The following is a 23,557-nucleotide window of genomic DNA, read 5'->3' on the forward strand; positions in this document are numbered from 1 at the left end:
TTGCATACAAGCTACTTATTTAAATAATTGCAACTATGTTGTTTCCCCAACCTTGCTCTTTCCTTTTGGAGTGAACAGCTCCTAGAAATAACTAGTGTCAGCTGTGAATACGAGAGGACAGGTCAAGAATATGAAACAAATGCAAGTTCAGACAGATTTGACTCTTGCTGGGGGCAGAGAGAGACATTTTCCCTACCCCATCCACACTATGTGAATGTCATCAGATCCTTTTATATAAATCATATGAACAGGCACGTGCCTGATTTTCTTTGCAGCTGCTTCCAAGAATCAGACAGCTTTGCCTCTGACGAGGATGTACTTTAACTTCAACTGGCCTGTGATTGAATACTGTTTACAAAGCACACATTAGTGCCACATTCCTACTTTTGAACACTGATATATTCTAAGTTATGCTACAGTGTAAAATGTTACTGCACGAAATTGGTACATAGAAAAGCTTTGACAATCCAAATATTGGATATCATACCTGAACAGGTGAGATTTACATTAACATGCACTTGCAGATATTAAGCCTTGCCTAAATACTCTATTGTCCTTGCAAACTGTTCAGCATTACTGATTGACATTGGGTCTAGACTGAAAGCAGATAACTGACATCTGGTACCCTCGAATAAGTGGGATGCCAACGTGGTAAACAGTTATTCATTAAGCAGTATCATTTACTAGCATTGCACAGAAGGTTTCACCTACTGAATCCAGTTGCTTTAATTTTCCTAGCAAGTTGTATAACATTATTAGTTTCCTCTTACTATGGTCCCATTGCTACAACACTAGCCAGCCTTCTGAATATAAATTTCTGCACTTGAAAATTATTACAAAATGTTTGCTCCTGGTGTCAACAAATTACATTATGCCAAAACTGGCAAAAAACAGTTTACTTCAGTCCCTGGTAAAATTCTGAACCTCCTAGAATAATCTCATAACAATGTTTTGAAACTCTTATTAGAAATGTCACCATATTTAGAAAGATCTATGAGTAAGGGAAACAAAACATCTGCTTATAAGGTTAAAAAATACAACAGTATGTTTCAATCCAGAATGTCCTCCTCTGAACTTGCAAGAACTCTGTTTTGTGTAACTAGTAAACAGACTTGTCACTTACATAGAATGAAGCTTCTGCTAATCCAAAGCCTACAAGTGTGAAGAGCTTTTCCCTTACAAAGACTATTGCTATAAATTAAGAGCCACTTTACCTGGCTAACGATCTCCACCTCTTCACAAGGGTTGGAAGGCCTTTCTCCGCTTGCTACAGTTGCTTGCGATGCTGGAGGACCTGGGTATCTGGGCTTGTAGAAGCAGCTGCAGTAAAAATTGGGGTTAGGGATGTCTCAATATTCTTTCCCATATGTAACATTGGCATTTTCTCATCTCCTTCCCCTTTCTCCTCTGCTCACATCGGGATAATCCCTTGGGAATTTTGCATTTCATAACTATCTGTCAGGAGACTGAGGAGTCATGCAATGGAATCTGCCTATAGTGGAGTGAAGCTTCACTATAAAAGGACAGAAAGTCCACTGAAACATAGTCAGGGGGCTTTCCCTCAACTTTAACATGAGAGGAATTTCACTGTCATGGAGTGTTGGCTATAAGTAGGTTTCCCTGTACATGGTATTAAGGTAATTAATGCCAGACACATTAGTTACAATCAGAGCCCCATTGTACTAGGTAAGACACAAAATCATGGAAAGATACAGAACCTATCCCCAAAGAGGTGCTATGTAATTTAAGATCACTTTAACAGTTGATGTTGCAGATAAAAGGAGGCAACAGGGGAGGCAGGACAAGGGTTACATTGATAGGAACAGTGGATCCACAGGGAAACTGATTCCATGCATTAGTTATATACACATGATGCTTACAAGTTATTTAATAGTTGTTTTTTGAGGGGGGAAGTGTGTTTATTAGTAAATAAAATAAATAATAGCCATTCCCACAAATCCTCTGCCTGGCAATTATCAGTTGGCAATTTCCTGAAGGCATCAAAGTAGACATGGTTTTGAGAAGGGATCTGAAAGGAGACAGGGTCATGGCTGTACCAGTTAGTTCTGGGATAAGGGGTGAAATGAAAGAAATTTGTGTAGAAAAATGGGCCAATAGGCAGTTTGACCATGTTGGTGGAGTGGCAACCAACAAGTTACAAAACTAGATAAAATGTGAGGCACTCAGTGGTGGTGAAGAGCCTAAAATGTGAGGGTGAGAAAGTTGCCATTTGACGTGGTAGAGAAGGAAGAGACAGTGTGGGGATTCAAGTCAGGTGATATAATTAGGAGAAGGGGTAAGAAAGAGCATTTGAGTAATTTTGTTCTGAATAGTGAAAAGGGGAAAAGGCCAATGAGAAGGTTCCAGTTGTCAAAACAGGAGAAAGTGAGGGTAATTCTGGATGCTAGTTTTAACTGTGTGTAGTGACAGAGAAGGCCAGATCTTGCAAATTTACATGTAGCTAAAATTCTAGTTTTACCTCTAAATTGGCTAGGTGTAACTTACCAATCATTTCCCTTTAGGAGTAAGCTTAATAAAGTGAGTAGAGCATACCTGTATAAATATATTCAGAGTATTTGTCAACAAAAAATAAGGACCATCTGTACCATTCCCTAGTTGTCCTACTTAACATTAGGCTATTAAACAAGCATCAATAAGAATATATCCTGTAACATATTGGAAAGTTTCCAAACACAATGAGCCAAACTGCACTCTGTTTACACCAATGTAAACAAAGGATAGAATTTGGCCCTGTCTTCTTACCACAGGGGCTTGAATACATTTTTAAATTTTAGCATTCAAGTAAACAATCATTGCTTGTCTGAAAATCTGGTAAGATATACATTTTTATTTAAAACCATTTCATTTTGAAGAGCCATCATGAACCTGAATCCAATATATAGAACAATCTTAGCCTACATTGCTTTTAATAAGAGGTATTAAAAGTGAAATAATTTTTAAGAGTCCAGTTTAGATTCCAATATTTTATGATGATTTCTTCTCTGAAATCCAGTAATTTTGGCCAAAAATAGATTGGCCAACATTACTGGATTTGCTTCAATGGCCTTTAGCTCAGGCCCAGAAAAGGGTGAGAGGAATAAATAAATCTATATAAATTATTCATCAATTAAAAAAAACCCCAAGAAATAATTAACTGATTAATAGTATTTCATAATCTGTAGAGCTGGTTGAATCTTGGACACAATTATTTATGACTAATTTTTTGTCAGTTTGTTGGGGGAAAAAGCTGGCAAATAATTATCCAGGAATATTATAGGGACCATCTCTCTTACTCATTTTGCCTACCTTGTAGTAATGTTGCCTTTTTCATCTAATTTACAGTGAACTTTTGTGAACCACTGAATGACATCAATTACTTACCCACATTCACATTGGAATTTTACTTCTAATATCCATAATCAGCTGACAGAACCATTGGCTTCATTATGACCACACACCTTACCGTAGGGCCTGGCTTGAGTAGCCAGGTCAGATGCTGGGCTGATGTAGGGGAGGAAACAGGGAGACATTTTTTCAACAAAGCCTATGGAGGCTTTAGTTTAGTTTAGCCATGTCCTGCCCTGCTATCCTTAGTGGACTCCAGTTCAGGGAGTGAGTTCTGTGATATTCCTGGGGTACCTCCCCGCCACATCCTGCCCCTTTTCTTGGGCCAGGGATTTGTGCTTGTTTGAGGGGTACAGTGTGCATGCACTTGTTGCTGAATGAGTACTGATTTAGAAGTAGAAATGTTGAAGTAATTTTTATTGTATTTGTCTATGCTGTGCAATTTTTCTCTTTCTTCGCTCACATCACCTCTCCTGAACTGCCTGATCACACCTGATTATTCCTTTCATTATTTTTCTACTGTTTCTTTACTCCTTCACTACTCTGGCTCATTGTCTTGCTCCTGAGCCTAAGGAGGGCTGTATTCCAAGGTGCTCAAAAAAAAAAAGTGTTCTATAGCAAAATTACTGACACCACACAGAATCATCTCTGTTATGAAGTGGGTCAGGTGAAAGACACATAGATCAACTAGCAGATTTCTCTGGAGCACGTGACTTCTGTATGTAAGCTCTCGTTCTGTCCTAATGTCCACTAGTTCACAAGAGATGAGGATCTAGCTCTAAAAATAGCAGGTTATAGCTGGCAGAGAGAGTTTAAAAAGCCACATGATTATTTTGATAACAAATAGGGTACTTTTTCCCCCCATGCCTAGAATTCCAGCAGGGTAGCAGACAAAAATTGCTTTTTAGCCAAGGTCAAATTGCGTTGGAGTCCAAAGGTACATGTATGCTTGGTAAGTACATTTCACTAGAAGATCTCAGAACTGAAGCGTATTTAAAGCATCCTTCAGTTCATTCATTCAGGCAGGCACGGGCAGCTTTTAAAATTTTGGAGCACTCTGAAGTGGTGTTCAGATTCTGCTGCACATAACAAGTCTTTAACTGGATTCTTGGTGTCAGAAATCATGTGTGCGTGAATTATGATTTTTTTATAGCCTCTTCAGCCAACTGTGCATTTCCCCAGGGTAGATGCCCTCTTAAGTCCAGTGTCCTGGTAAAACTCCATATTTGGCCCTTGATTCTGCAACAAGCCCTACATAGCCATACTCCTGCATCTACATAGTGTCCCATTAAATTTAATGGGCTCCATATGGGTGCTGGAGTTTGCCCACATGGAGCTCATTATTGGACAGGGACCCAGCTTATTGTAGCCCCCATCCAGTTTAAAAAAGATGCAGTATTCCTCACTTCCAGACCTAAACTTTTGTATGGTATGGAGGGATAGCTCAGTGGTTTAAGTATTGGCCTGATAACCCAGAGTTGTGAATTCAATCCTTGAGGGAGCCACTTAGGGATCAGAGCAAAAAAATGGTCCTGCTAGTGAAGGCAGGGGGCTAGACCCAATGACCTTTCAAGGTCCCTTCAAGTTCTAGGAAATTGGTATATCTCCAGTTATTATTTTATTATAGCTCTGCACTGCTAAACAAAGGTGGCTGCAATTCAACAGTGGGTGTTTGTAGTGGTTAACTTTGTAAAACATATGGAGATATAAAATATTATATACATGTGTGCTAGCCAGGCTATCTCCAATAGGATGATCAACTTATAACGTTGCCACACCTCATCTGGAAACAATGGATTCTGAAGGAATTACAATTTGTCACCTTGCACCACTGGACTGATAACTACACATAAACATAGTCAAAGATGTTAGAAGTAAACAGTTGTTGGGTACAGACTATTTATTGTATCTGTGTGCAGCACAGACCTGTACAATGTACAGAAGCAATGACATTTTTATATTTAAAGAACATAAAACGCACTCACATTTCTATAGAATATATTCAGAGGTCAAAACTTTGATAATAATTCCCAACTTGACAGATAATGCTGGCAATGAACTTGCTCTTAAAAGGAACAAATGGTAAGTCATTCTAGCCTCAAAAATGTAGATTTTGCAAGAAAAGGTTTAACAAAGTTATTAGAATATTGATTTTTTTTATATATCAGTGAACAATAATTTAAGTGCTAATAGTCTCAGTGTTGCAACCCAATAACAAAAGACTTGCACTAGAGCAAGCAAAAACCAGAATATCCAATCTGAGCAAAAGACAAAAAGTAAACAAAGTAAATTAGGATTTAAAAATTGTTTTAATAATATATATTACCAGTAATGAAGATAAGGGATTTCTAAGCATATGTATCTGCATGCACAGGAATCACCTGAGTGCTTAAGTTTGCAACTTTTACCATTTTTAATGGTGAGATCATGTCTCCTGCCAAACATAGCTACCGTGGCTGGTTGGGGGTGGTTTAATTATGTTGATGGGAGAGCTCTCCCTTGTCACGATAGAGCAGTTACAGGAGATATCTTAGCACAGTGCAGTAGCATCGGTAGGGCTGTGTCACTGTAAGGTCTCTAGCATAACTGTAGCTACCATCTCCTACCATTCCCAACTTATGTAACTGGTCTTTGGCTTCTAGCCCTTAAGCCAAATGATATTTTGATACAGGAGGTGGGTAATACATTTTGCCAGAGGTTCAGCTGTTTGTGGTATGCTGCAGGACTCCCTGGTGGTGTCTTCATTGTTGGAACACTGAGGGAATTTACTAGTCAGTATCTAGCAAGCTCTACTTAATAATTCCCCTTTCCCATCTGTGTTTTGCTAACAGCTTATAACTACCCAAATGAATGAGGGCAGCAAAAGGCACCTTCCTGATCCCAACATTATCATCATCTGCTGCTCTTCCACGTTTCAGATGCAAATCATGGAAGCACTAGTGCACGCCCCCCACAAACAAACAAACAAAAAGCTACTATAAAATTTAGGTGCTGGGAAAAAATTAGGCAACCTGAATAGGCCACTATGGCTTCCCCTATAACTATATATAAACTTAGTGTCTTTTACAGATGTCCTATAAATAATTAGTGCTTTCCTATGTTGGAAACTAGGGTATAATACCCACCCATCCTGATAGGTCACTGGGATAGCTGCATAGCAGCAGCTGGTGGGCCTGAAGCTTAGTGCTTGTGTTGCTTAAATGGTTGATCTTACAAAACATTGGTTACAAGCAGTTCAAACTGAAGACAATCTCATGATTGAGCCCTATGATAAATTTCCAAACTTGTCATGTAAATAGTAAAGTGTTAAGTCACACCTTCTCACAAACAGTTTCATAGCAAAAGTTTTGTAGCTGTCTACATAAAGCACCTCAAGACAAAGACGGTTTTTTGTTAAAAAAAAAAGTTTATTTTTCACAAGGAAGAGCAATAGGAAATTGTTTTCCACTTTTTCTGAAATCAGTCTACAAGGACATATTCAGCACCAAACTGGGGGGAGGAGGAAAAAAAAATACAAACAGCCATAGAATATAAACCATAAAGCAAACATTTAATATTGCACTTAGTTTCTCTTAACATTTTGGATTTTACTCTTTTTTCCTAATTCAAAAAAATCAGGAATCTAGCTTGAATACTGGGCTAACAACTGTGATGCTCACGTTTCATAACATCAGGAATTGACCAATATTTATATAAACAAGAAAAAATAATGCCTCTAAAGAATTGTGTAAAATACTTTAATGGAAATTACTATTTGACAACATTTTTAGAACTCTGAATCTGATCACACTTTGTGATGCAGTGCCAATTATGATGATATTGGTCAATCCTGCTTCGTATGTCATTTTTCATTATATTGTGATAAGTATTTAATGCTATGCATATCCAACAATTGTTCCCTAGTCTGTTTCAAACAAACAAAAGAGGAAAAAAAATAAAGAAAAAGGAAAAAAACCACCAAATGCCCTTTTATGCCAACAAACCCATCAGTTTTTTTTTCCTTTTTGTGGGGGAGGGACATTCAAAAAATGGTCTAGTAAAATTAAAAAAAAAAATTCACCCAGCTTCCTTATTATCCAGCATATTAGTTTGCTTGCTGAAGCCCAAACCCTTTAACTGAATCACTTAAAACGCGACTCGTATTTACACTGGGTTTTTTTCACCCTGTCATTTTTAAACATGAAGTGTCTTCCATGTTTTCATAAAGGCCACTTATGGAAAAGCCTATTTTGTTTTTTATGAAGCCTTAAAAGCAAGACGGCATTCCACCATGCCAGAGACTTAACTTTTATTTTCAACCACTTTGTAACACAATGGCATTAAATGACAAAATAGACATGAATGTTAAATAGCCAACCCAAGAAACACTATTTTTGTTAAAAATCGTACTTGAATTCTTTCTGAAAAAAAGTTTATACATGAACAGCTTTTGCAAATGAACCTATAAAATTCCTAATGCCTACATCCTGATACTTGTGCTAATGGATCCAATGGTTCCCTGCCCCCATGCACCTGTCCCAAACACTCTAACAGTTTACCCCTTCCACAATGTGCAGGGTGGAAGCCCCCAGTCTTCAAGTACTTGAAGTTTTCTACATATGTGGCAGTACAGTTACAATTTTTTTGCTTGGATACATCCTTTTAGTTCAAGGGCATGAAAGGGAATCAATCATCAAGACAAATCTCTGCTAGCTAATATTCTAATAGGGCTGGTAATTTTGCTATTCTGGCCGAGTTTCATTTTTGTGAGAATCTTTTATTGTTTTACAATTTTGTAAATGCTGAAGATCAACAAAGTACACAAACAGCCATTTCACCAACCCTATACTCTTCTTGCACTTTAAAATATACTTTTAGACTAGAAACTCACTATGTATGTATAGATTTGGTGATTAAGTAACTATGTATAAAAATAAATTCAATTTCCCTTTCCACCTCATGATGAATCATGAACAGTACATTACTATTTCTTGTTTAAAACCCTTGGCTGGTGTCTGCTGGGGCTGCCTTCTTTTAAGCTTCAAAACTTGACCGATCTCTTCTGAAGTTGCAAAAAGATAAAAAGGGAAGGAGGGTGCATTTGTTACTTATGGGTATGTCCCTTTTCTAAATCCCCCTTTCAAATAAAAACCAAAAGGAAAAAAAAAGAAAAACAGCGAAAAAGTAACAGTGCAACATAACAAAACACACATAGCTTTCCAACGGTTTGGCAAGTGATGAGTTCACCTGAGATTAAGTGATTTTAGGCAGTCTGTAACAAAATGCTTCTTTGCGGTAATAGTAGAAAGGCAACAAATTCTTAAAAGAAATCAAGAAGGTATACAATCTTGCAGAAGTCTATTATTCTCCTGTTAATTTTTTTCCATATAACTGTTGCGTATCTACTAGAGTAGGCTGCAAAACATACAGCAAGAAGGATTGGCTTGAAGGCATTTGATGTTCGTAAATAAATCCACAGCTGAAGAGGTGATACATGATCAGTCTACTAGGACAATTCTGAGCATGTGCATACATAGGTAAAGTCCAAGCTACATTAAATTAAAAGAAAAAAAAGTCAGTGCATTTGTCATTTTAAAGTTACTGTTTTTTCAAAGCTTTCTTTTTGCTCCTTGTTGTGCGGACCACAAACAAGTTAGAAGGGGTAACAGTCCAGCATAAATGAGAAAAAGCTGTAGTGACACTGAACCGCACAACATAAGCAATGTGCATGTGCAAATTTTCAAATCAGAAGAGGATGTCCTCATCCCTCTTTTACAACATGGTGAGTGTTTTGACACATATTAACATAGGCTAATAAGGCTGCTCCTAGTATGTGCCAGTATTTAAGGGAAAAAAGTTCAGGTCTTCAAGCATGTGGAGCAGTCCTATGATGTTGTAGGCTTCAAAAGCATGATCACAGGTTGTTTTCACTTATTCACCGTTTTACAGGCAAGAGCAATACCACTTCCTTTGAAAGTATATCTCTGATATGATGCCTTGATCCTCAACACGGCAGAGATACGACTAAAAATCCAAATCAAGTCAGTTAGTGAATGATTCCTTCAACGAGAGGGACAAGATGGTCTGTCATCTGTGGGCTGATCTGGATTTGGATCAATCTGAATGGAAGGAAAAAAATAGTAATTTAGTTTACAACTTTTTTTAAAAAAGATTAAGAATAAAATTCACACCTTACATATATTGTGATAAAAACAAACAAACAAACAAACAAACAATACTGTGTCCAATCCAAAGGTCACTAATGTCAATAGAAAGTGACTAGTTGACTATAATGGACTTTGGATCAGGTGACCAATTTTCCATAATGGCTTGTATCCAATATATCCATGTTTAATTTTGTGTATTTTAAAACACAATGGAAGGCTATAGCTATGACCTGATAGTACCATGAGTTTAGGCATAAAGAGCTAATCATGTAAACAATGAAAATTAATGAATAAAAAAACATTAAAAAGTGACATTTCTAATTATTTGTAAGGCACAAACAATTTTCAGTTATTTGAAATGTGTTGAATAGTTTGCTTAAATGATATTTTATATGAAACATACTTTTTGCTAATGATATCACTGAATATTACTCATGAACTTATACTGATATACTCCTAATTTATCAAATGCAGAAATTTTTCTTGAAAAAAAGTAGAGAAATCAGTAAAACAGTGATTTTAGTTTTGGTCAAGAACTATTTTAGAACAATTTGACAGTTAACCAGTTTCTGCTATTGAGGTGTTTCAAGGTCATGTAGCTTTACTCTCCCTGCTTCTCATTTGTTGCAATATACTATCTCGAAAAGAAAACTATATTAGCTATCTTACATATACATCTTAGGGGGCAATATTGTACACTGTCATTGTACTGTCTACAAAATCAATAGGAGTTAGAAATTTATGGCCTTTTGAAAATCTCACTAGGTGCCTTTCTGCATATATAGGCAATGTATATGAATACCTATGAAAATCTGGCTTTGAGCTGTTTTTCATGAAAAACAGCAACAATACCCAAATCAATAGTGGATTGAATTCCTTGGTTTGGAGTCTTCAGCATTACAAATCAAAACACAGCTGGTTTGTTAGTGTTCCGTGTGTGGAGTATTACCATTCTACAATCTAAACTAATAACGTTACTTTCTTAACATGTAGAATTGACAGAAATACAGCTAAACAAAGGATAAAAAAAAAGTGTTGTTCTTTTATTCTACACAAATAGTTTTCCTTCTTGCAGTTACAAAGATATCACTCAACAAGCACTGATACTGCCTGCTCATCCGCAGATATTTTATAAAAAGCTTAAATCATCCCAAGTGGCATTGAAGAATCTTATATTTAAGACAGATTTTAAATCAGCCTGATCCAAGCATGTCATTTCTCAGCTGGAAGCTTATTCTACACAAGTGGATTCCGATTACGAAAGCCCTGCCTCAGAAGGACGTCAGAGAATAGAAAGGTTTCAGAGTAGCAGCCGTGTTAGTCTGTATCCGCAAAAAGAACAGGAGTGCTTGTACTAAGTCTCTAAGGTGCCACAAGTACTCCTGTTCTTTTTTTAGAAAATAGAAAGAGACAAGCCAAACAGCCATCACTGACTGACCTGAAAGGGCAGGCAGAAAAACTAATTTGATGGAGGTATGAGATACTCTGGACCTAAACAATGTTAAATGCTCTCTAGATCAACAAGAAACCAAAAAAGTCAACTCAGTACTTGAATACTAACCAAAAGAATTAAAACTGGAATCACAGCCCTAGTGATGTAGCTACATTTACCAAGTGCTATGTCTGATCAGGCCTAGTTGGCCAAACTGGAATCACACTTTAGTAATCCAATAAATGAAAAAAATATATAAGATATTGACTAATATAGTGCCCCCCATTCCTATCAAACTATAGCTTTATACGTACTATTGAAGTACCTACTGATAGTCAAATGACATATTGCAAATGTAATTGTACTGTAAAAGGTAATGACGAGAGAAAGAAAAAACTTGATTCCACTATAAAAATCAATATTCTGGATAATTTGCAAAAAATTGATGGAATTAGCACAAGGGTCCGCCAACGGGCTTCTAGTCTCTTAGGAGCTAACACTCAAGAGATCTGAAGCACACATAACTATCAACCTTGAATATATCACCTTTTAAACATGGTGAAAACTGAGGGTAGCATACATCAAGGGATATAAGATGAAGATAGATGATATAAAATATTATTTTTGTCCTTGTTTACTATTAATAGACTTAAGGTTAGTGGCCCAATAGAAACAGAGTAATAAAGAAAGTGATCAAAGAATTATCAGCTCACTCCAGTGAGAAATTTGAGACTATAAGGAATACCTCTTACTCCTACTTATATTAGAGTAAGATGTGGGTGGCTTGGGAGCTCTGAAAAAATCAGGCTCCACAACAGAAATCACCTATCTATAAGACTAGAGCCAAAACTTTCATAGACAGGGGTCTTAAATTAACCTCTAAATCCAAATGTAGGCACCTTGAAATAAAAGTGGCCTGATTTAATTTTATTAGAGATAATGAGCACTTGCAGCTGCCATTTATAGGCCAGGTTATGCTGTCAGCTACACTGGTGTACATCTTCACTAGTCAATGAAGTAAATGAAATACTTCAGAATTATACTGGTGTAAGTGAAAGAAAATCTTGCTCCATGTTTTGCTTTAATGATTTATATAAATGTTAGGGGATGGAACACAAGTTCTCATTTTCTGCTTATTGAACTTTTGCTACTAGAATGGAGAACGCAAAAAATGCAAAATAGACTGTTATGGCTAACTGCATTTTTGTTTGCTTACCTCTGAATAGAGAGGTGGAGGCAGAAAACGAAACTCCTGGATATATGCAAATAATGGTCCTTGAAGTGCCCTCTCAAAATCATCACAAGCAGCTATGGGTACAAGGCTGGACTGCCTTTGCTCCTCTGTGACCACTTCTGCATAGCTAGGAGGTGCTGCAGGGAAAAGGTACACGCAGTTCGAACAACAGTTCTTATGCATGTCAAAATACATAACATGACAAATATTAAACTTTATTATTTGCACTAGGTAGGTAAAAGTGCTCAGTGACAAGTGTTATAGATTGTCTTGTGTGTAATACCAGTCCATGCTATTTAAAATAAATCTAAGAAAATAAGTTTACACTAAGACACCTTGAGAATTTTTCATCTACTTTGGTTTGACTGTCCCCCTGAAATCCCCACATTTTTTGTAGGGGGAGCAGGGCAACCTCACATTCCTGTGGATCCCATACAGGATCTCTCCCTGGGCTGGGCTGAAGACTAGGTACCCCAAAAAGAGGGAATGGGGATGCACATCATTTCCCCCCCTCCAGTCATGTGGAGAATTCCCATAAAAAGGTAATATAGACTGTTACCTTTCCACAAAGCATCTGCTACCAAGGATCCTGGGGTCGCAGTGAGACCTTGGTAGCATAGCTGCAGTGGGCTGCACTGCCTGAGACAGCGCTGGTGTGGAGGTACTCAAATTCCACAGATGGCCCTGTCCTTCTGTGCATCCTGTGCACTGATTCCACTGAACCTGCCAGTTGTTGTGGCAGATTACCTTTCTGGGGTTAGGGGAGGCAAAAAGGAACTCTAACCTCATAGTGGAATGATGTGGAGGAGATCTCAACAAGGTAGCAACCCTGAGGAGATTTCCTCCTGCTCTGTGTCTTTTATTGCAGGAGGGGATAATCTAGGTCTTAAAGTATCAGTGAAGTGTTAGGGGGGAAAAAAAAAATCAAGAAAAATAGTGAATTGTTTGGGAGTTGTATTGTCAAATTACCTTCAGGTCTTTCAGGCAGTGGCAGACCAAGCCAGTTCATATTCATGCTACACTGACTGCTTACACTTGACGTTCTGCTGCCAAATGGATGTAGAGGAATAGTACCAATGACAAGTGGTAAATTAAGGAATAAATCCATTGCTCCAGGAATATCAACATACACCTAAAAAGTAAGTGACAAAAACGCCATGATTAAATGTTGAAACAGATGGTCTTTGTGGTTTTGCATGAGCCCTTTGTCTGATTTAGTAAGCTAAATTCTGCTCTAATATCCACATGGGTCTTGCTTCTCTTCCTCCGTTAGGCTCAATCCTGAAAAGTGCTGAGCTCCCTGAAGTCCAACCAAAATAAATGGAAGCTGAGGATTCTCATCATTTCTCAGCATCAAAGCCCAGCTGCACAAGTTTTCCGCTTACATGATATATCTGCTTAGCTGACAGGCAAATATTTTAAGATCTGCCATGGTTTTAACCAATCACCCTTAGTAAATTTCCTGTTGAATAGTTTAAGTTCCAAATGCACATCACATTATAATGCAGCAAGGATTACTGCTGAAGATATGTAGGTTTCACAGCCAACTAGCCAAAAATATCTAAGTTTGTTCCAAACTTGTGTGGATGTCTCCATGAAAATTATTCATATCATATACGCCAGGGGTCTCAAACTCAAATGACCATGAGGGCCACAAGGACTAGTATATTGACCCAAGGGCCACATCACTGACACCTCCCCCACCCCCTCAACACACTGCCCCAGCCCTGCCCCCACTCCACTTCTTCCATGAGGCCCTGCCTCTACCCCGCTTCTTTCCACCCCTTCTCCACTCCCATTCCAACTCCTTCCCCAAATCCCTGCCCCTACCCCGCTTACTCCCCTGAGCATGCAGCTCCCTGCTTCTCCCCCTTCCCTCCTGGAAAGCGTTAAGTGCTGCCAAACAGTGTTTGGTAGTGGGAAGCGCCTGGCGGTAGGCAGAAGAGAGGGGATGTGGCACGGGGGGGGGGGGGGGGGAGAAGAGCTTGGTGGCGACAGGAAATACTTGGGGGGGGGCGGCGAGGGGAACACCATGGGCCACGTGTTTGAGACCCTAATACAGGCTTTGAGAAAATCCGAGCATTTTACTTACCATCAGTGAGTATTCTACACGGATTATACTACAGTCAAGGATAGAGGGGGAAACAGGTGGAATTTTCAACTGTTTCCCATTCCAGGTTTCTGTTTTCCCAGATGACAGGGATTCCCCACGCAAGTTGGCAACAAGCTGTTTTACTTCCTTCATTTTTCCTTTGGCATAGAATGCCTGGGTTTGATAAATGGCTGCCTTTGGCACCACCATACGGGAAGAGCAGTTTTCAATCTCAGCAAAGATCTGAATTGATTCACCTGGAACAAAACAGAATTTCATATTGTTCTTGCATTGCTATGTAATAACAAGAACATTTTCAGCAATCTAAACATGGTTACAATGGGCCAGATGCTGCTCTTACTGAACTTACTGCCAAAACACCCATTGATTTCAACAGAAACAGAATCATGCACAACATAAGCAAATATAACAAAATGTGCAGTTTATGTACTATAACAACTTGAAGACAGTTACCACTTGGTCTGTTTTGATTAACAGCGTACGCACAAGTACTTATTATTTACATATGGCTATACATGTAAAAAGGTACTTTTTAAAAAAAAAAAAAGTCTTTTTTTCAGTAATTACTCTGCTACATACCTGGGGTGTAGCCCTTCCTTTCAATTTTGGCACTTAAGGATATTGGGCCTGAGGTACAAAACCAACAACAGAGAGTCTTTTCTTTTGTGCCTGCTTGGGGTGACTGCAAAAGAACAATAGATACCTGTGATTAAATTTGGGTTCAGTGCAGAACAGAAGTACCTCTACATATTTTTTAATCAACACAGAGGATTAACCATTAGAGTTTAAAGGCCAACTCCTGCTGCTTGTTTTACTCATGAGAATAGTCCTGTTCACTTCAACAGCATTATGTAAGTAAAGCAAGCAAGTTTTGTCCTAAAAAGTCATCCCAGCACTAGCGGTGGTAATTAACCAAAGAGCTACCCATGTCATGCTCATCCTCAACTCTGACTTCATTTAAATTAGAAAATACTGTATATGTGACAGTTAGTGGCTTTTTAGCCCATATATCTGCAACATACTGTCAGTATAACTTTCCATATAATAATCTGTAATTAAAACATCTTTCCACATTCCATTTTACTTTTGAAAAATAAAAATAAATTAAAAAATCTCAATCCCTGGCTACCTGAATATTGATCCTGCTGCCATTCCCATCTCAATCAATGTATTTCTCTTGTTGCCTTACATGAGATCAGGGTTAAGGCCCTGATCCAAAGCCCACTGAATTGTCTAGGAAAATCCAACTTTTTTCATCCATACACAAAAGAAACCTATTTCAATGGACTGTATTTTATTTATTTTTTTTGCCTACGTTACCATTTGAGCAAAAAAGAAAAGGGATTTCAGGCCAGATTGAAATGAGTGTGCCTCACGGAAAACATCTTAATGCAATATCCAAATAGTTTAGTAAAATAAAATTTGAGAAAAATATTCTACAGAATTGTGATAATTTCTCCCCATTGGCAGACAATATCCATATTGAAGTTATGAATAATGCACTGTAGTACAATTTTACTTTGCATTTTTAAGTTAGCAGTCTATTGTTGAAAGATTCATAGGAGTAACACTGCTTCTCAAAAAACTAAATTATTCTTTATTAAAATCAAAGAACAGTTAATACAATTTTCTCTTGAAAGAGAGATTTCATAGTTTATCATATGCAGTTCACAGCTGAAGTTAAATGTATATTTAAAAATAAGCAACTCCAAGTACTTGAAGTTTGTTTTCAAATTGTCAGCTATCAGGAGTTGCTCAAATGCAATATTTAAAGCATAGTTGCAGTTTAACGAGCATATTAGTAAAAATTGAAGATTTTGATGTTGTTTCAGTTATACTTTTTTTGTATGCCAAAACCCAAAACAATTAGTAATTCTGTCAAGTCTTACCAGTAATGAAGGAGTGTTGATATCTATATGTTCAAAGACTGTAAATTCCTTCTTTAATTTTACTGGTAAAAGCCAAGGCCTGTGCAATTCGGCTTTCACCCAATAGCGCACACTGCCATGTCTGCCTTCGAATGAGGTAGCAAGTGGTCTGTGCAGGACACAAAGGTCAAAATTGAGTAAGTCTTTATCCTCTCTTTCTAATAGTGATACAACTGATCAGAATAAGAATCAATAAGTTGTACAGTATTGTTTATGCTGCATAATATTTAAGCATAACTTATTTGCAAAGTTTCCATATTTCAAAAGGGATTAAGTTTGGGAGAAAAAATCTCTGTAGTTGAATTTTAATTCATTTTACAGTAGGTATGTCAAAATGTTCACTATCATAGGAATTCTGCTAGAACATGCCACAAGGATACACATTTCCTTTAAACTTACAAGAAGCTACTTTTAAATCTGGAATATACAAAATTCTAGGACAAAGTAATGCTAACAACAGTTTTAAAATTAGTATGAATTGCTCCAACTGCTATCTGTGGTAGTCTATTTTATAGATTAACTATTCTGAGTACAGTTTAATTGTGCCTACATTCCTATTGTATCTGATTCTCCTTTAGCTAGTTTAACCTCTTGCTCTTGTAGTTGACTTTAGACAACCTAGTTCAGACATTACAAAGAGCTGCCTGACCAACCCCTATGTTTCTCTAACATTGTAAAATAACTAAGAGCCTGAATCTGCAGTATTCTGATTTCCTGAATTGTACTTCTGTATTTCTATATCCTAGAATTTCACACAGAAAACAGGAATTAAACACAGCTTCACTGTCTTTATGCAGTGCTAGAGTAATTTCTTTCAACCTATAGTTTGACACCTCTATCTGTACATCAGAGAAATGTGCTTACTTTTTCTCAGTGCTATTAAAATCCAAGTTGAAGGCTTTCATCATCACCCTATTTTTCAGCACTTAACCAGTGAGTTTATACCATCTTTATACTTTAAGCCATTTTCTAAGAGGGACATCCCATTTCTTTATACCCTCCACTTCGCTATACTAAATTACTCTTCAGGCTTTTATCATCAGTTCTCTCTTTCTAAAGTTCTTCATCATGAGCTAATTTCATGGTCGCTTTTAAGTCATTAACACTAAAAAAAAAAAGACTGTTTTGACCAGTCCTTTTAATAATTAACTTGTCTTCTTCCATCTCAAACTTCTACATCTCCTAAGTCCAGTACCATTGGTTTTGAAGTCCAAACCTACCACTCAGGTTGTTCACCCATATGTTTACTTCCTGATTACTTTCCTAAAGTCTAGTCCCAATTACAGAATGGAAAACCATTTTTTTTTCCAAAATGAGAACAGAATTTTGTGAACACACAAGCAGAGTCTGTATAACAGAGTTTGAGTCAAAAGAGCATTCTGAATACTGGTAAATGATGTTCTCACCTGAGTGCCCAGCTGGCTTTTAGAATTCCATAGAGGAGTCTTTTTTAATGTTTTTCTAGTCATATTATAGCATTTCCAGCAGTATCACATTAGTCCGAGCCTGAGAAGTACTGAGCATCTGCAAGTTCCATCGAAGCCATGGGAAATGCAGGTGCTCAGCATCTCTAATAATCAGGCACTTTATTGGTTTTAATGTGGAAGTTAGGATATCCCAACTTGCATGGTATTTATCCAAGGTTTTCTATCTCAATTACTTCTGTTTTATATTGAAAGTCTTCTCTCTGCTTCTGTTCTTCCTGATCCTCTCTCTCATTACTTAGTATTCACTGATATTTGAGTTAAGCCCATGAAGTTGATATCTCCTGTGTATAAATAATTTCAGATCTCTCATTTTTGCATTTATGTACATTTTAGCCATTTTCTCAGAGGGACATCCCATTTCTTTATGTCCAGATTACATTTTATTGAAGTATTAACATTGCCTGACCTAATATTGTTCCTTGCTATCTAAATATATGTCCCTTTTCCCCCCATTTACTAGTCTAAACTCTCAAAGTTACCCCTCTGTTCAGATGTAGTTTATTCTATCACATCTGGTCCAAATAAATCCAAATGGATTAGTATTAAATTCTCTTCTTATTACTAACTCTGCTTATCTACAGGGCTGCAGTAGAATCTTGATTCATCAGGAAGCGATCTCAGCAACTTTGCAGGGTCCAGTGGTCAACTGGTTCCTTTATCCTCTGTATAGTGAGTAAAACATTGCACAGTATGACCAAGTGGCACACATTACACTCGCAACAGGTCACAAAAGGAAATGATTGCTGCCCTTCAATCAATAGCCCTAATTTTCAAAATGTTTCCACTTAGAATAAAAGTAACCTCTTTAATAGTTTAATAGGACTATGTCCTTGTAGCATGTTTTAGTGGAATCCCTACCACCATTGAAAAGGGTTTTATTCCCCCCCCCCCAAACTAGAATTTTCCATACAGTGCTTGCTTTCATAAGTATGTATTTCAACATTATTTCATACAGCATTGGTATTATATGTAGTACTTACGTCTGTGGAAGCTCAAAGCTGAATGCATATTCATGCCTTCCTGAATGAATAGTGTTGAGGCCTTCTTCAGAATTGTCATCATCTAGGAGGAAAAAACCCAAAAAGCTATTTCACCTTGAACATTTTACATATCACAGTATATTACATAGGTTTCTTGTTTGTATTGTAAGGGATTAACATCTGAACTCTTAAAAATAGTGATATTTCTTACTAAGATACAATCTATTTGGATTCAATAAAACAAAAAATTGTTAAATATAGGCAACATGTTTAACATGCTTTTATGTAAAAAGATTCTAGCCACAATTTTAATACAGAATATTCTTGATTTGAACATAGGCTTGGATGTGATTATTACAATTCCAGTGTTTACTTAAACATATTACAAAATTATAATGGGAATAACTTTTCAATACAATTTCTAGGTGTCTTAAATGAAATAGCTTAATAATATTCAAAAAGCAATCCCATGTTATACTTACTACGGAGTCTGCACCAGAAGATTGAATTTAGCAATTCATCTTCCTTTTATTTCCTACCTAGCAACAGACGTCAGAAATTAGATAAAATCCTGTTCTGTAAAAAGATGTGGGAAGTACTTGCAAAATCAAAGGGTGTGGAAGGGTGGCTAGCTACTACAAAAAAATCAGCCTTGTTTAAAGCTAATCCATCTCAAGTGTTTTACACTTTAGATAGGTATTCAGGGAGGATCAGAGTTTTTCAAGGTCTAGAAAAGTTGACCTTCCTTGTTCTTATCTGTGATTTTTTGATGTTACACTGGAATCCTAGCAAACTGTATTTTACCGTGAACTATAAAACTTGAGAAACAGTCAAAATTTCCATTTTGAGGGAAGTCTATGTTAAATAATAAATACTTGAACGCAAATTAAGTGGGTTGATGGGTATATCTGTATTCACCACAGCCTGATTGAGAGCTCCCCCCCCCAAAAAAAAGGGGCAGAAAAAGGGAGTTTTGTTCTCGTCCTTCACACCTCTGCTCCCCCAAAGTGTGCTGCACTCTTGACTTCTTTACCACAACTTATATGAAAGAGGCATAATATCTACAAAAGGACAGTCCTGTAGCACCTTACAGACTAATGTAAGTACTGGAGCATGAGCTTTCGTGGGTGAATACCTGCCTGGTCTGATGAAGGACTCTTTGCTGCTTTTTAGATCCAGACTAACAGGGCTGCCCCTCTGATACATATCTACAGGATCAGATAATTTACACCTCCTAAGGGAGATTTATGCACATCTCCAGCATGCAATGTCACGGAAACTGCATCCTAGGTTTTCACAAGGGCATTTTAGTCTTTAGCCTTTTCTATTTTTTAATCATTTCCTGGCACTGAAGTTTCTCTCCTTCTCTTCCTTTCTGCCAGCTCAGCACTCCCATTGAGTCTCAGCAGCAGCAAAGCTGTGGTAAACAAGTGCTGAGCTGTCAATCACAGACCAGACTAGAGCAGGAGAGGACCGGCCTAAACCGGCGCGAGCAGCTCCCCAACCAGCCAGCCGCTCATATACATACCGTATACATTACACTAGCGCGTTTGCTCAGCACCTCCCCCACGCGCAACGCAGCTTGGCAGCTCGGGGGGAGCCGCCCCTTGCCTGGGCTCCCGCTCCGCACGGCTCCTTGCCTGCGGGGCGCCCAGTGCCGCCTCCCACCACGCGCCGGGAGGGGCTCAAATCCCAGCCCGAGCCACAGGCGCCGGGTGCTAAGGGGCAGCCTGACTAGGCCCAGGCGCTGCACTAACGCCACCCTACGGGCCGGGCTCCCGCCGTGCGCCCCGGGGCTCTCAGAGCCGGGCGCCGGCTCGCCACGGCAAAGCGTGGGCAGGGGGCGCCGGGGAGGATTTGCTTCTCCTCGCTCCCCCCCCCCCCCCCCCCGTGTGGTCTGGATCACTGGGCGCCCCCTCCTCCGGACCCGCCAGCCCAGTGCTAAGCCACGCGGGTCACTGGTCAGGGCAGAGCCGCTCCAGCCTCACGACTCCCCGCGGCCGAAGCCGGCAAGGCCCGGCGCTGCTAGCAGCGCGGAGCGGTCCAGCCCGAGGGGCCGCGGCCAGAGCCGTTGGACGGAGACCGCTTGTGTGAACAGTGAGACTGCGGGGGGAGGGCCCGATCCTGCTCCCACCGTGGAGCGGCTCAGTTCACCGGGGGCAGGATCAGGCCCTAACCGCTCACAGCTCAGCGCTGGGCGAGGGGGCTGGGCCCCGAGAGGATTCCGGGCCCAGGCAGCAGCAGCGGCAGCTAGCGGTCACCGCCGCCGCCAGCGCCCCCTTCGCCCCGCGAGCTACAACCCCGGGGCTAACTGGAGCCTTCGAGCCACCTCCCCCATCCGCCTTCCCCTCCTCCAATTAGCGGCTGGCATCGCCTTAGCAACAGGCTAACAAACCCCATTGGGCCAATGACTGAGTGAGCACTGGGCGTGGTCTCTGTAACCAGGCTAGGCTGAGAGGTGCTGCCGGAGCTCAGTCATTGAAACTCCCTTTCCGTGCCGCGCAGAGTGCACTGAAGCAGCAGTCGCTGGCTGTGCTGCACAGCGAGGGGAGGCGTGAGCTGCTCCAAGCTCACAGGTTAAGTGAATGCACAAATCACCGGCGTTTACGCACCACACACTGCGCTTATCTACAAGTGCTTCTCATTTGCAAGCTTCAGACCTACTCCATCTTCCGTCTCCTGCTTCCCATCCAAATAGAGGTACGTGAATGGGACTCGTGGAGAGACACCTGAGATATATACTCACACATGCAAAGTTATTCTTGCTTTTAAAACAGCAATTGGGAACTTCTGTGGACATATTTGTGATCCAACACCCTGCTCTGAAGCATGCATACATTTTTGCACTTCTCTATGATGGGGGTAGGGAATTCAGGGATTGCAAATAGGGGAGAAGGCAAATGCACTTTGCACGGATGAAATGTTTGCACGATAGGAAAATAAAGAGCCTTTTAGCTCTATGCCTCTACCAATTATATTTACCTGCTTCCACCCTGGTAACTGAAATCCTTTCCCTGACTGTGTAACATACACTATGTAACTTCTTTACAGATATTCATTTCTTAGGGAGGGAAGGGGGAAAATACCCTACTCATAAACCCATCTCTGCAGCAAATATACTGCATATAGATGTAAAAAGAGAGAACAGCCGAAAATTACATAAACACTTTTAACATCATTTTCTTGTGCTAGGAATTAAGTCATCGCCATCACCTGACGCGTGTAAACCAATCTGCTAAGAGGAGAATAAGCACCCCCTCCCACTCCCCAGTACTGGTCCCAAACAGGATTGAACCGCTTCTAACAAAGGGTGGAAACTTCAGAAAAACAAGCTTAGTCTCCTATATACTTCAACAATATAACCATTCAAACAATAGATGAACAGTCCGAAGACCCACTCCTTTCTTGAAAATGCTTTATTCCCTTTTCCTAGCCTAAATTAGATCATTTTCCACAGTACTTTTCATTTCCATTGGGGCTGGCACAGTAGGTTTCATTTAATGCAGGTTCGAGAACACCCTAACTTAGAAATGATGGTCTAATTACACAATAATGGACTCTAAATGGCCTTTCAGATGGACTTCTTTACAGCTGTCTCACTGACATATAGTGTATTAAAAAATTCAGATATTTTACTAACTTATTTAAAGCAAAGGAAAAAACCACACGTGGGGAGCTGACTGCATATGTCAAAATAAACCACATGGAATCCTTTCTCTGCCAACAATTATCCATCCTTGAAGGATTATCGCATATTTAGTTTGAAAATTGGAATTGTTTCCATAAATGTCAAAAGCAGAATTCTATGTATTAATTATATCTCAGTATGTATGACGAGATTACCAAAAAAAAATTAACAATCATTTACATCTGATTTCTCCTCCAGTTTTTCTTAATCCCGTAGAGAGGCAAAAGCCTACTAATGTCTATGAGATCCATAGGACAAAAGTGTTTTTACATTAAACAAATGGAATCCCCATGCATTGGAAGTGCGTATGAAAGGCTCTGTTTAAGGGCAGGTAGTTGGGAAAAGTCTTGTTTGTAGGCACTTTGCAGATGCACCTCAATGCAGTTTTAACAGTAAATTCCATATCATCAAAATCTAAATCCTACAAAGAGGCACTGCACTTTTACTTTCGTATTTGTTCTGGCTTTTTATACCTGTACATTAAAAACAGGTTGTAATAACTAACAAGATGCACGATACAATGTCGTTCCCTCTTGCATCCAAAACGATTGTATATAATTTTAACTAGTGTAATACAATGACTTACCTCTTTCGTGCCCAATTAAGATGTCTTTATGGTTGAAATATTCTACTTCTTCAGTGTAATTCTGTGTATAGGCAGTGTTGGATCCAGCATTTCTAGATTCTGTCCAGCGTACTTTTGCATGTCCTCTTGCATGAATTTTAAGAGATTTCACTCTAATTTCCCCAGTAACTTCTAGATTGACCCTTCCTGAGACTGTGTCCCCACTAGAATAAACGGGGACATTGCTGTCATTGAGACAGTCAAAGCTTATTGTCAAACTCTTCACCTTCCCCAGCACCATGTTTTATAACAAAGTCTATAAAAATATATTGTAAGAAAAAAAACAACAAAAGTCAGGATCTCATATGAAATGTGATCTTCACTTTACACTGATCAATATCTCTGCCGTGCAAAAAGTTTGCAGGCAGGATCAGTGTATTCTCTACAAATACTTCATTGGGATTGCTAAAAAGTAACAGCACTAGATGCTGTTCACAGCTACTACCCAGCTCTGTGGTCTCTGTACAAAGACGGGCTGGCTGCAGTCTGCCAGCTCACTTAAGACTAGCTTTGTGAAAAACAACCGGAGTGCGCATGAGCGGGCTGCTGCTGCTTCCCTTATAGGTGTAGCAGAGAAGA

The 23,557-nt window shown here is 39.1% G+C and overlaps 1 protein-coding gene across 3 annotated transcripts; it reads right to left on the reverse strand.

Moving 5' to 3' along the window:
• Positions 1-6,731: 6,731 nt before the first annotated feature.
• On the reverse strand, positions 6,732-23,460 carry ARRDC3 (arrestin domain containing 3). Of its 3 annotated transcripts, XM_050943925.1 has the most exons (8): positions 22,940-23,460; positions 18,666-18,747; positions 16,160-16,307; positions 14,850-14,952; positions 14,250-14,506; positions 13,127-13,289; positions 12,140-12,294; positions 6,732-9,443 (listed from the first exon to the last, which is right to left on the reverse strand). In XM_050943925.1, the coding sequence occupies exons 1-8, from the start codon at positions 23,217-23,219 to the stop codon at positions 9,387-9,389; spliced, it is 1,245 nt and encodes a 414-aa protein (XP_050799882.1). In that variant the 5' UTR covers positions 23,220-23,460; the 3' UTR covers positions 6,732-9,386. The 3 variants fall into 3 exon arrangements, with proteins under 3 accessions (XP_050799882.1, XP_050799885.1, XP_050799884.1); XM_050943928.1 differs by lacking the exon at positions 16,160-16,307 and having other exon boundaries at positions 22,940-22,953; XM_050943927.1 differs by lacking the exons at positions 16,160-16,307; positions 22,940-23,460 and adding an exon at positions 19,148-20,267.
• Between the last annotated feature and the right edge of the window lie 97 nt (positions 23,461-23,557).

Source organism: Gopherus flavomarginatus, chromosome 3 (assembly GCF_025201925.1).
Source record: "Gopherus flavomarginatus isolate rGopFla2 chromosome 3, rGopFla2.mat.asm, whole genome shotgun sequence".
NCBI classification, from domain to species: domain Eukaryota; kingdom Metazoa; phylum Chordata; order Testudines; family Testudinidae; genus Gopherus; species Gopherus flavomarginatus.

Excerpts from the sequence above, each read along its gene's own strand:
- ARRDC3 (XM_050943925.1), bottom strand. The coding sequence starts at position 23,219 with ATGGTGCTGGGGAAGGTGAAGAGTTTGACAATAAGCTTTGACTGTCTC. Across the intron at positions 13,290-14,249 it reads GTGTAGAATACTCACTGATG|GTGTATGTTGATATTCCTGG; the intron begins GTAAGTAAAATG and ends CTTACTTTTTAG. Across the intron at positions 12,295-13,126 it reads ACTGCCTGAAAGACCTGAAG|CACCTCCTAGCTATGCAGAA; the intron begins GTAATTTGACAA and ends TTTTCCCTGCAG.